This window comes from Lutjanus erythropterus, chromosome 15, assembly GCF_056507025.1.
Source record: "Lutjanus erythropterus isolate fLutEry1 chromosome 15, fLutEry1.hap2, whole genome shotgun sequence".
NCBI classification, from domain to species: Eukaryota; Metazoa; Chordata; class Actinopteri; order Lutjaniformes; family Lutjanidae; genus Lutjanus; species Lutjanus erythropterus.
In genome coordinates this window covers 12,440,975-12,453,332 of record NC_139331.1, presented here as the reverse complement: position 1 = coordinate 12,453,332, position 12,358 = coordinate 12,440,975, and the positions used below count along the sequence as shown (strand labels likewise).

Genomic DNA, 12,358 nt, shown 5'->3' with positions numbered 1-12,358 from the left:
ACAGGGTAAATATGACTATTGTAAGATAAAACTGTGCAAGTCACTTTGAATTAAGACAGTTTAAAAAGGTGTTTTAGTTTGGGATGAGTTATGGGCCTTTTAATGTTTATTCATTTTATCTGATAAATGATATTATTATTAATGCTTGTTTATTAACTGGCCCCTGGCCTCCTGTCATTTTGCAGAAGTGGCCCAGAATGTTTAGACTGTTTCAAAAAATGAGCCAAAGTGATTCAGAAAAGCTGGAAATAATTAGCTTTTATTTTATAGTGAAGCACGAGTCATTAGTCAGCTATAATATAAAAATAAAAGATTTACACATGAAAAATGTGTATCTTCCCATGTTCATTTTCCCTTTTTTGCAATTTATTTTCTGCTTTGACACTTTTGGGGTTTACTTTTTTTGTTTGAGAATGCACTGAACTTCTAGACGGGAACCCTTGATTTGTGGAACTCTCGCGAGAATGGTGCGTTTGTATCTCCGTTGTCCACCCTGTACAACCTAATTTTGTTTTTAAACGTGACAGCGCTATGGTCAAATAAGTATGGTGGCTTTAACGACAGAAAGCACTCGGATGGGGTTGTGGAAAGATCATGGTTTGGGTTAAAAATGATCACTCTCACGAGATCTTTCGTGGTTCTGGGGTTCTCGTATTGGGTTTACTTCCGTGGTCGACTCTGGTTTGCATTAGCGGGAAATCCCGAAGGCGAGTTTTTGTGTTCCCCTTATGAATTGAAGTGAATTACATGGAACTGGACTGATCTAGTTTTGTGTTCTTTGATACAAATGTATCCTTTATCATTTGGGGAAATAAAGTAAAATGTAATGGCTACATTTCTTGTTACAAATGTTAACCAAATGTTTCAGGGATCACTGCAAAACATGTTTTTGTGTAGAAGTGCTTTTCAAAGAATATCAGCTGATATATTTCATTTAATTATGGAAGATGCAGATTAAATGATCATGTGGAGATGTATATATCTATCTCTATCTAAATTTTTTGGCTTTTCTTGCCTTTATTTGATAGGATAGCTGAAGAGTAGACAGGAAAGGGGGGTGAAGAGAGAGAGGATGACATGCAGCAAAGGGCCAAAGCCAGGATTCACACCAGTGGCCACTGCAGAGGACTGACAGCCTCCATACATCAGGGCGGACGCTCTACCAACAGCTTCCCTGATGTATACTTATATTTGCTGTAACTTTACTCACTATAATTAAACCTTTAGACTGTATTGCACTGTTGGCTTGAATTTATGTATATTGCTTGACTTTTGAATTTTACTTGAATGGTTATACATTTTAGCTTTGCTCAAAATACACAAACTGACAAAATGATCAAACATTCTGTTGTCCTTTATTCAACAAAAGTCATCAATTGGTCATTCTTCAGTCTCATCTTCTATTCATTAAATTAACTTTTCCATTTAAAATTCTTAATTTATATAACAATATGATCATTTTAATTTCAATGAATAATTTAATATTTGTATTACATTTTTTTTATACTTTTATGCTACTCTATACTTACTGTGTGTAACTATTGTCATTTTAACAAATGTTACCAGTCATAGGATGACATAATATAAATGCATAATAGGCTGTAAATAATCAATATATTACTTTATAATTGGCATATTAATCTCTATAGGAATTAAACTGTATGTCTTGTAAAGTAATCAAATATTTATTGACAGACAAATCAATATAAAAGTTTTGTAAAGTCTCAGTTTTTGTTTCATTCAATGTTTTTCAATCATGTAAAATTTTCACACTGGCATAAGTTACCATGGTAACTGACTCAGAATTTAATTTTCCCAAGAACGTCAAGTTCTGTCCTTTGGGGGACGTACAAAATGTGTGTTTCCTGTCGTGACAGTGGAGGTGCCCTGAGACTACAGCCTGCAGACTTTTACCATATTATATACATCATTGGAACTGCTTTGTAATATTGGCTGTCTGTCAGTAATCTGTCTTGTTGGTTCTTTTTTTTTTTTAAACAGACACAGGTGCAGCAGCAGCAGCGTGGTTTGTTTAGCATCACTTAAAACACTGACATCACAAAGGACATGATGTCATTTCAAAGCATTGAAGCTTTTTCAAAATTAAACTTGGTGAAATGACTTCAGTGTGTGTAACAGTACTTTTTGAACAACGTGATAATAACAACTCAGATCATTTTGGTCACTTTAATTATGATGTGCAATTTTCATACCATTTTATCTGTTTAGTTTTCACTGTGGAGTGCAGTATGGAGGGTTTATTATGTAGGGAACAGTGAAAGAGGTACGAGAGAGTGATTTCACTCCTTTTTTATTTACCATGGATTGTCTTGCTACCAGGCAACCACAGCCTAATCACTGTTTAGCAGAAATACACAACGCACAGGTTTACTTCAGCTGTATAGCTAGCCCCTGTCTCACAAAGATGTCTAAAAAGACTGTTGTTCAGGCGTCTGTGTAGAGTCATGTCATACAATGATAAGGCAAAATATAACTGTACCTACTGTATTCAAGTTGAAATGAAACTGATCGCTCATCCAAGGAGCTAAAGACATCTCTTGGGTGTCTTGCAGGTCTCCTGTATGAACGTTGTATATCTTTGTGAGACAGACCCATGGATTTATGTTGGTATCTACTATGCTTTAGCACATGTGTTTATTCATTTTCCTCTAGTTTTACATCAATTTCGTAGCGACAATTGTAGGAAGCAGTAGTAATGTGAAATAAAACAGATGTAACCAATATTATATTGCATCACATGGACATATTATAAGACTTAATTAAAAACACAGTTGACAAGGTGCTGAAGCAAATGAGAGCAGGCCATTGTTAATGTGAGGTAACACTGAACTGGAGAGCTGAACTGAATTTTTCTTCTCCTGTTACCCTTCAGAACGTAACATGCATTCAACATGCTGGGCATCTTGGGTGGTGTATCCTGGGCCATACTGGTCGCCAGAATCTGTCAGGTGTACCCAAATGCTACAGAGTCCACCCTGGTGGCCAAATCCTTCAAGGTCTACGCCATGTGGTGCGTCGTCCCATTTCTGGTCCCCTTGTGAAATGAAGGAAATGAAAAAACATTGAATTTGGTTCACTAAAATTCACTTTACTCTGAGATCCACTCTAGTCAGAGTCCCTTTACTCGATCATGATTGGGTCTAGTTATTAATGCCTGGCTTGTCATGGTTGTTGAGTTTTTTGGATTTGTTTTGGTGTTCTTGGTGTTTCGGTTTTCCTTGTTTCCCTTTTTCCCCCCTCCCCTTTCCTTCCAGGGCAGTGTGTGTGGCAGCGGCGGCGGTCATTGGCTGGCTCAGCATAATGAGACGCACCTGGCTCTCATCAGTGCACTTCCCCGGGTATATGAGCTTGGCCTAGTCTCCACTCCTGTGCCGGACTATTCAGTCGTTGTCGGTAATGTAGCGCAGCAAGCTTTCTAGTGGATCTTTGGTGTTTTTTCCTTCGTGACTCTAATCAACAGTGTTTTTGTGCAGCCTTCAGTTCCTCTTCCGACCGTGGGTGCAGCACTCGTGCTCCTGAACCTACGCCAGCACGGTTCCCCTCCTGTCGACCCCGCTGCGCCAGCCAGCCGACCGCGTCCAGCACCTGCCCTCGCCTTCCGTTGTTTTTTGCTCTTTTGTGAAACAATAAACTCTTTGAAAACTGCTTTTATCTCGCTCTCTGCGTCTGGGGTCCTGGCCAAACTCTGAACCTAACAGAATAGTCCGGCCATATCATGGACCCCGCGGAGACAGATAAGTTACGGCAGGCGCTATCCTCTCAAGGAGCACGTGTTGGCCAGATGGGGGAAGCCATCCACGAGATCCAAGGCGTTCTCCAGACCCTGGTGACCAGCGTATCCCAGCTCGGCAGCCGCATGGATCAGGCCGTCAGTCAGATCCCCAGTTTGGCTCCTCCTGGGAATCTTCCTCCTTCCTCGGCTCCCTCCTTGGCGACTCCGGCTCCTCCACCCGTCCTCTCCCGGGAACCATACATCCCCACCCCGGTCAGGTATTCGGGAGATTTAGGGGCATGTAGTCAGTTCTTGCTTCAGTGTACTTTAGTGTTTGAACAGCAATCCCAGACTTACGCCACAGATAGATCGAAAATTGCCTTCATTATGAGTTTGTTAACAGATCGGGCTGCCTCCTGGGCTTTGGCTATCTCCACTAATTCGGCGGTAACTCAGTCTTATTCCTCTTTTGTTAATGAGATGCGCAAGGTTTTTGATCACCCGGTCCAAGGGAAAGAAGCCAGCAGCCGGCTCCTTTCCCTCCGCCAGGGTTCAGCGCCAGTCTCCCAGTACGCTATCGACTTCCGCATTTTGGCAGCCGAAAGCGGCTGGGATGAGCGCGCATTGCAAAGTGTTTTTCTCTTGGGATTAGCTGATAATATTAAGGACGAATTGGCAGCACGAGACGAGACCCAGTCTCTTGACGAATTAATCTCATTAGCCATTAGACTCGATAACCGGCTACGTGAGAGATGCAGGGAGAGAATAGGGAGACAGGGCGCCCCTCCTCCTGTGGTTTCCAACTACCCTCCGGTGTCCACTCCGCAACGCGGGATTCCCCGGGACCTCACCCCCGTGCCTGCCCCCGCTCCTCGTGCGGGTGTTTCCTCCGTCCCTAACGAAGAGGAGTCCATGCAGTTGGGGCGAGCCAGACTGTCTCCCGCAGAACGGGAGCGCCGATTACTGCACCGGCTATGCATCTACTGTGGTCAGCCTGGCCACTTCCTCGCCACCTGTCCTCAAACTGCCAAAAGGGGAGGCTCATCAGCCACGGAGGGGGCGCTGGTGAGCCGTACTATCTCTTCCTCCTCTCCCTCCACCCGAGTTCAACTTCAAGGTATGCTCAAACTCCCACATAACACGATACCACTGCAGGCACTGGTCGATAGTGGAGCTGATGACAATTTTATTGACTCTGAACTGTGTAGTCAAGCGAACCTTCCTATTGAGCCTCTCCCTGAGCCTAGGAACGTTCTCACCCTGAGTGGACAATTACTGGCTAGTGTCACCCACCGTACTGCCCCTGTGACCCTGCTACTCTCTGGTAATCATCAGGAAGTTATTTCGCTGTTAATCATTCCCTCTCCCACTTCACCTCTGGTTCTGGGGCTCCCCTGGTTAAAGTTGCACAACCCCCATATTGACTGGTCCGCCTCGGCCATTACCAATTGGAGTACGTTCTGTCATTCCCATTGTCTTCACTCTGCCATTCCCTCCAGTGCCTCCTCGCCACCTGTGCCTACCGAACCTATTGACTTGTCCTCCATTCCCCCCATGTACCATGATCTTCAGGAGGTGTTTAGCAAGGACAAAGCGCTTTCTCTTCCCCCACACCGTCCCTATGACTGTGCCATTGAACTGCTCCCTGGAGCCCCATTTCCATCTCAAAAACTGTACAATTTGTCCAAGCCTGAAAGAGAGTCCATGGAGCAGTACATCACAGACTCGTTAGCTGCGGGGCTAATCCGCCCTTCCTCTTCCCCAGTGGGAGCGGGTTTTTTCTTTGTTGAAAAGAAAGACAAAACCCTGCGCCCTTGTATAGACTTCAGGGGGATAAATGACATTACAGTGAAAAATAAGTACCCACTCCCTCTGATTGATTCCGCTTTTGGCCCCTTGCACCAAGCAACCATTTTCTCCAAGCTAGATCTCCGTAACGCCTACCACCTCATCAGGATTAAGGAAGGAGATGAGTGGAAAACGGCGTTCAACACCCCCCTGGGACATTTCGAGTACCTGGTTATGCCCTTTGGTCTGACCAATGCACCAGCTGTTTTCCAGGCTTTGATCAATGACGTTTTAAGGGACATGCTTAATAGGTTCGTGTTTGTTTATTTAGACGACATCTTGATTTTTTCCAGAGACCTTGATGAACATGTCCAGCATGTAAAGCTGGTTTTAAGGAGACTATTAGAGAATAGACTCTTTGTGAAAGCAGAGAAATGCGAATTCCATGTCACATCTGTCAGTTTTTTGGGGTTCGTGGTGGAAAGGGGACAGCTGAAGGCGGATCCGGCCAAAGTTCAAGCGGTGGCCGAGTGGCCTGTCCCCGCCACCAGAAAACACCTCCAGAGGTTTTTGGGGTTTGCAAATTTTTACAGGAGGTTCATTCGCAATTACAGCCAAGTAGCGGCCCCACTCACTCAATTGACCTCCTCCAAGCTCCCCTTTGTGTGGTCGCAGGCAGCCGATGCTGCCTTCGACCGATTAAAGTGCCTGTTTACCTCTGCACCTGTGCTTTCCCATCCAGATCCTGCATTACCGTTCGTGGTCGAAGTCGACGCCTCTGACTCTGGGGTAGGGGCCGTCCTCTCTCAACGCTCCCCAGTTGACCACAAAATGCACCCCTGTGCCTTCTTCTCTCGTCGGCTCACCCCAGCCGAGAAAAATTACGACGTGGGCAACAGGGAGCTCCTCGCTGTGGTCTTGGCTCTCCAGGAGTGGAGGCATTGGTTGGAAGGCTCCACGCACCCTTTTACGGTATGGACTGACCACAAGAACCTCTCCTATCTACGGTCTGCACGTCGACTAAACTCCCGGCAGGCTCGGTGGGCCCTGTTCTTGGGTCGGTTCCGGTTCTCCCTCACCTACCGCCCTGGTTCCAGGAATGTTAAGCCCGACGCCTTATCCAGACAGTTTACTCCACCGGTGGAAGACACACCTGTGGAGACCATCCTCCCTTCCTCCTGCGTGGTGGGGGCGGCCAGGTGGGAGATTGAGCAAGTCGTGCAGGAGGCTCAACAAGATCAACCCATTCCCGAGAGCTGCCCTCCCAACCGGATGTTTGTTCCACCCGCCGCCAGAACTCCTGTGCTCCAGTGGGGACATGCTTCCAAAGTCGCCTGTCATCCTGGGTTTCATCGCACCCTCTCCTTGCTCCGACGCAGTTTCTGGTGGCCCTCCATAACGTCTGACACCAAGGAGTATGTTTCCGCCTGCTCCGTCTGTGCCCGCAACAAATCCTCCCACCAGACTCCTGCTGGCCTCCTACGTCCACTGCCCATCCCCCATCGCCCTTGGTCTCATGTTGCAGTGGACTTCGTCACTGGACTCCCACCGTCAGAGGGTAACACAGTAATCCTTACCATTATTGATCGTTTTTCCAAAGCTGTGCATTTTGTTCCTCTGCCCAAACTCCCCTCAGCCCTAGAGACGGCCAACCTCCTCGTCCAACATGTGTTCAGACTTCATGGTATACCTCAGGACATAGTTTCGGACCGGGGTCCCCAGTTCTCCTCCCAGGTCTGGAGGGCCTTCTGCCAGGCTCTGGGAGCTTCAGCCAGCCTCTCGTCTGGATACCACCCCCAAACCAACGGCCAGACGGAGCGGGCCAACCAGGACCTCGAGTCAGCTCTCCGGTGCGTCACCGCTAGACATCCCGCCTCCTGGTCCACCCATCTTCCCTGGGTGGAATACGCCCACAACTCTCTGGTCAGCTCAGCCACAGGTATGTCCCCCTTTATGGCCTCTGTGGGTTTCCAACCTCCCCTCTTCCCCATCCAGGAGACCGAAGTGGCAGTTCCGTCCGTTCAGGAGCACCTCCGGCGGGCACGGCGGGTCTGGCGGGAGGCAAGGGCGGCTCTCACGCGGACTGCGGCTCGCAATCAACGATTGGCGGACAGACGTCGCGCTCCTGCCCCCCACTATCAGCCGGGTCAAAAGGTGTGGCTTTCCTCACGCGACCTCCCTCTGCAGACGGAGAGCAGGAAGCTAGCCCCCAGGTACATCGGCCCTTTTGAAATAGAAAAGGTAATCAATCCCTGTGTGATGAGACTCAAATTGCCCGCAGCCCTTAATGTTCACCCGGCCTTTCACGTTTCCCTGTTGAAGCCTGTGTCCACCAGTGCTCTGTGCCCTCCGGCCGAACCCCCTCCACCCCCCCGGCTCATTGATGACCACCCTGCCTACACTGTCCGGCGGTTGCTGGACGTCCGCAGACGGGGCCGGGGATACCAGTTTTTGGTGGACTGGGAGGGGTATGGTCCAGAAGAACGGTCATGGGTGTCCCGTTCTTTTATTCTGGATCCGGACCTTATTAATGACTTTTACAGGGACTTTCCTGGCAAGCCTGGCAGGCCGCCGGGTGGCGTCCGTTGAGGGGGGGGTAATGTCATGGTTGTTGAGTTTTTTGGATTTGTTTTGGTGTTCTTGGTGTTTCGGTTTTCCTTGTTTCCCTTTTTCCCCCCTCCCCTTTCCTTCCAGGGCAGTGTGTGTGGCAGCGGCGGCGGTCATTGGCTGGCTCAGCATAATGAGACGCACCTGGCTCTCATCAGTGCACTTCCCCGGGTATATGAGCTTGGCCTAGTCTCCACTCCTGTGCCGGACTATTCAGTCGTTGTCGGTAATGTAGCGCAGCAAGCTTTCTAGTGGATCTTTGGTGTTTTTTCCTTCGTGACTCTAATCAACAGTGTTTTTGTGCAGCCTTCAGTTCCTCTTCCGACCGTGGGTGCAGCACTCGTGCTCCTGAACCTACGCCAGCACGGTTCCCCTCCTGTCGACCCCGCTGCGCCAGCCAGCCGACCGCGTCCAGCACCTGCCCTCGCCTTCCGTTGTTTTTTGCTCTTTTATGAAACAATAAACTCTTTGAAAACTGCTTTTATCTCGCTCTCTGCGTCTGGGGTCCTGGCCAAACTCTGAACCTAACATGGCTTCCTTTTTTATAATGTCATTTATTATGTGTACTGTACGTTCATATCAGTCCTGGAAATGTAGCTGTGTGTGAATGCTTTGTAGAAGTTGTAAATGAGGATTAGTTGAACAGAAGTGTTTTTCATACAGGGAGTGGGCAAGTCGAGGACTTCGGCTTTATGCTCCCAACTTGGGACCCTGGGGTAAGGCCCCGGCAGGGTTTTTATGAGGATTTTAGGCTGCAAATATAGAATCATAGCAGTCAATTCATGATCAAATTTGTTCAAAAGCGCACGTAAGCAGCAAATGTTGTGTTCTTCTCTGTAATGTTGTGCTTTCCTCTGCCTGAAAAGTGTGTTTTGGTCATTTTGTCAGGATTAACCTGGTGGAGTCAAAAAAATCAGACACATTTCCCTGGCCCACGTGAACCCACAGGCATAGACTGGACCCACGCAGAGCAACGACAATCAAGGATATGTGATTTCATGGTTATATTTTAATTATGGCATCATGGGAGTTCTCTTGAACACTTTCCCTAAGGAGAATATTGTTCATTAATATGTCACCCCTTTTCTATTAACTCATTTCTGATTTTTTTTTTATCTTATGCTCTATACTTTCAGTTTGTAGTTAAAAGTACTAAAAACTGTCTTGATATTGTGGTGGTTAGATGTTTCACAGGGAGAATGAGCACAATGTGGATGACAGGACTCATCTTTCACATGCAGGGGTCTAAAACCATGAGCCGGGCTAACATCCTTCAGAGACACAAATATGTTCACTTTTTCCCTTTTTAAATTCAGTTCAAATGGATGTTGTTACATAAAATCACACATTTATTTTGTGGTTTTGCGGTGTACAGCCTGGCAGAGAACTACGAGATCTTTGAGGAGGGGATGTCCATATCTGTAACACGTGAGGAGGAACAGTCTGTGCTGGAGGAAGCCTAATGGTGAACGGAAAAGCGTCTCCTGTCTGAAACCGAAGCTCAAAGTGAGCAACAAAATCTCTGGCAGAGGACCCCCTCTTCACACATCACCCACCACCCCAGAACAACCGGCCATGAAGAGAAAAGGCTGGTTTGACTCTGAGGAGGCGGCGAAGAGATTCAAAGCTGAGAATAAGGTATGCCAAACCACTCCATGCTTTGTAATTGAGAAAATTTATTTTTTTTTAAATAGTTTCTGGTGTGCATGCTATTTCTGAAATGTTAGTGCTGTCATTTTAAAGGATTGTTCCACATTTTGGTTTATTTGCTTGCCAAAAGTTAGATAAGAAGCTCTTGTAACTGTATGGCAAATATGAAGTTACAGTTAGCAGCCAGTTAGCTTAATTTAGCTTATTACATCTTATTATATCTCATTTGCTTCACGTGTACAAAAACCGAAGTATAAATATAACAAGTTGTGTTTTTATGGGAGGTTGTGTGCTGGACTGTTTCCTGGCTTGGTGCAGTCGCTTCATGAAGTCTCCACCGAATGCCTGGCAACCTCACCATGACGACACAACTCCACTCCAGACTTGTGTTTTTGTTCAGAATAAACATTTTTGCATGGATTTGGACAGAGCCTGGCTGCCTGTTTCCCTTTTTTTTCTAGTCTTTGAGCTAAGCTAAGCTAACCAGCTGCTGGTAGTAGCTTCATATTTATCACACACATGTGCAATGTGGTATTAATCTTCTTAACTCTGAGCAAGAAAGCAAATAAATGTATTTCCTCTTTTACATGTGTCACACTCATGGCCTGCGGGCCAAATCTAGCCCAGCACCTCATTTTATGTGGCCCATGAGAAGCTGCAGAGAATAAAACTTGTGCAACAATTCTGTGGTGCTTTACACAAGTACAGTTTTATAAACTACATGTCCCAGATTGCGTCCACATTTTGTTAAAAAATGTAAATCAAAGTGAATTGCACATAGCACAAACAAAGCTTTTGCTAAATTTGTTACAATGAAATAACATTTTTCTTGCTCTACAAGAATTTGTCTGTGACCACGAACAGCAAACCTGTTTGACCCTCCAAAGCTCCACAGGTCACAAAGAGGAATGTTCACCCCATACAGAGATTTCACCGAAGAAGTGTAAAGTCAACAATGAACAAACTCCCGTGAATTCACAAAGCAAGAGGAGACCCAACTCTCCTGAGGCTGAGAGGGTGGTGAAAAAGCTCAAACTTGACCTGGTATGATAACTGTCTTCAAAGGTGTTCTATTAAGTTGACATGAACTTGAACTGATGTGAAGATCTTCCTCTTCTGTGACTAACCCCACTGTCTGTTCCTTCCCTCTCAGGATCCGCCCACTGAGCTCTCAGACTTGCCCCTTGAGCCCACCAATTCTGTCACAGCTGTGAAACATAACGTCAAGTTTCCAATCCTCAGATTGGAAATAAGACTAGAAACTTCCATCTTACCTCTATTATTTATTATTATCATAAATTGGATCGTGTGGACCATCAGTCACCAAATGACCTCTCACTGTTACATCTATCCACAGCTGGCGTTAAGACTCAGACCAGTGGTGGGGTAGGTGGTAACAACAGAACTCTTTCTTTTTGACATTAACTCACATGATCTGTGATTATTATTTGGAACTTAAACATTTTTTACAAGTTTGTAAGGTAGCCGACAACTTAAATTTTTTTGCAGTAATGAAGACTGAAGATTGAAGGATGCCAGAACAGGAGACACAACTGATCCTCACACACAGGATTCAGGGTGACATTCATGGAAGGCCTGTTGTGAGGTAGATCAACAGAGCTGGATGCATGTCACATCTTTTCACCACAAGAGGGCAGTGAAGCCTTTCTGCTGGCCTCTTCCTTGTCCATACCGAGGGAGCCGGCACACAGAGAACCCTGTTCAAAGACCACTTGGTGACAGCAAAACCTGATGCAGATTAGAGTGAAGGGAACATCTTAACCTTTAGTAATCTTTTCATAAATGTTCCAGACTTTGTGAAAAGAAAATTCTGAATGCTTGCATTTTTCACCTTAATGTGTCGATTTGCAGACCAGATAACAGTAGTCAGATGCTGATTAATAATTTCTGTGATGCATTTGTGAGGATGATTTATCGTGTTGTGCTTTAAAAAATCTTTCTTCTCCCCGTGCACATTGTTTGATCATTTTTCTGGAAGTGCTGTAGCCAGAAGATAATGTTTTGTCAGTTGACCTCTGCGAGCTTTTTGCAGAGTGATGCTTTTAAGTCATCTGCTGTCTTTGATTAATCGTAATTAATGACAGGGAGAAACAAACATCGCTCATTATTGAACGGGAATTGTTTCTAGGCCCTTTTAAATGAAGAGGATAATAGCAAATATACTTAAGACTTGAGTAGCACAAAAATCACACTCAATCTAACGCTATTAAATACACACACTGTAGTGCAGACGGCAAGATGGAACTTGAGCATTAAAGCGTCTAGAGCCTGGCTTTACATCACACACTCCTCGGCAGCATATGTAAATAACATCCTCAGATGAAAATACAACAGAATGCTACATTGCCTTATAAAAGTGTCATATTTTGACTCAATTTCCTCCCTCCTCATTGGCTTTGTAATGTTTTATCTTCACCAAATGTAACATTTCTGACATTCAGTAATCCCATGATGCAAATTCGTGAACAGGACTCACCAGTTAATCACATTAAATGGGCAACAGCCTTCTTTAATACACCTGAGCCATCAGAGTTTTCTCATCAACTGATGATGTGAAAT

General features: G+C 45.7%; 1 protein-coding gene across 3 annotated transcripts; it reads left to right on the top strand.

The window, feature by feature from the left end:
- The first annotated feature begins 6,483 nt into the window (after positions 1-6,483).
- Positions 6,484-8,574, top strand: LOC146314115 (uncharacterized). Of its 3 annotated transcripts, XM_084737585.1 has the most exons (5): positions 6,484-7,079; positions 7,198-7,371; positions 7,517-7,734; positions 7,844-8,354; positions 8,435-8,574. In XM_084737585.1, the coding sequence occupies exons 1-4, from the start codon at positions 6,939-6,941 to the stop codon at positions 8,316-8,318; spliced, it is 1,008 nt and encodes a 335-aa protein (XP_084593711.1). In that variant the 5' UTR covers positions 6,484-6,938; the 3' UTR covers positions 8,319-8,354; positions 8,435-8,574. The 3 variants fall into 3 exon arrangements, with proteins under 3 accessions (XP_084593711.1, XP_084593710.1, XP_084593712.1); XM_084737584.1 differs by having other exon boundaries at positions 7,844-8,549; XM_084737586.1 differs by having other exon boundaries at positions 7,517-8,544.
- Positions 8,575-12,358: the final 3,784 nt, after the last annotated feature.

What these genes read in the sequence shown, in the direction of transcription:
- LOC146314115 (XM_084737585.1), top strand. Translation starts at nt 6,939, where the DNA reads ATGTTTCCGCCTGCTCCGTCTGTGCCCGCAACAAATCCTCCCACCAGA. An exon ending in TGGACTCCCACCGTCAGAGG is followed by an intron (nt 7,080 to 7,197) that starts GTAACACAGTAA and finishes ACATGTGTTCAG; the next exon opens with ACTTCATGGTATACCTCAGG. An exon ending in GACCTCGAGTCAGCTCTCCG is followed by an intron (nt 7,372 to 7,516) that starts GTGCGTCACCGC and finishes TTCCCCATCCAG; the next exon opens with GAGACCGAAGTGGCAGTTCC.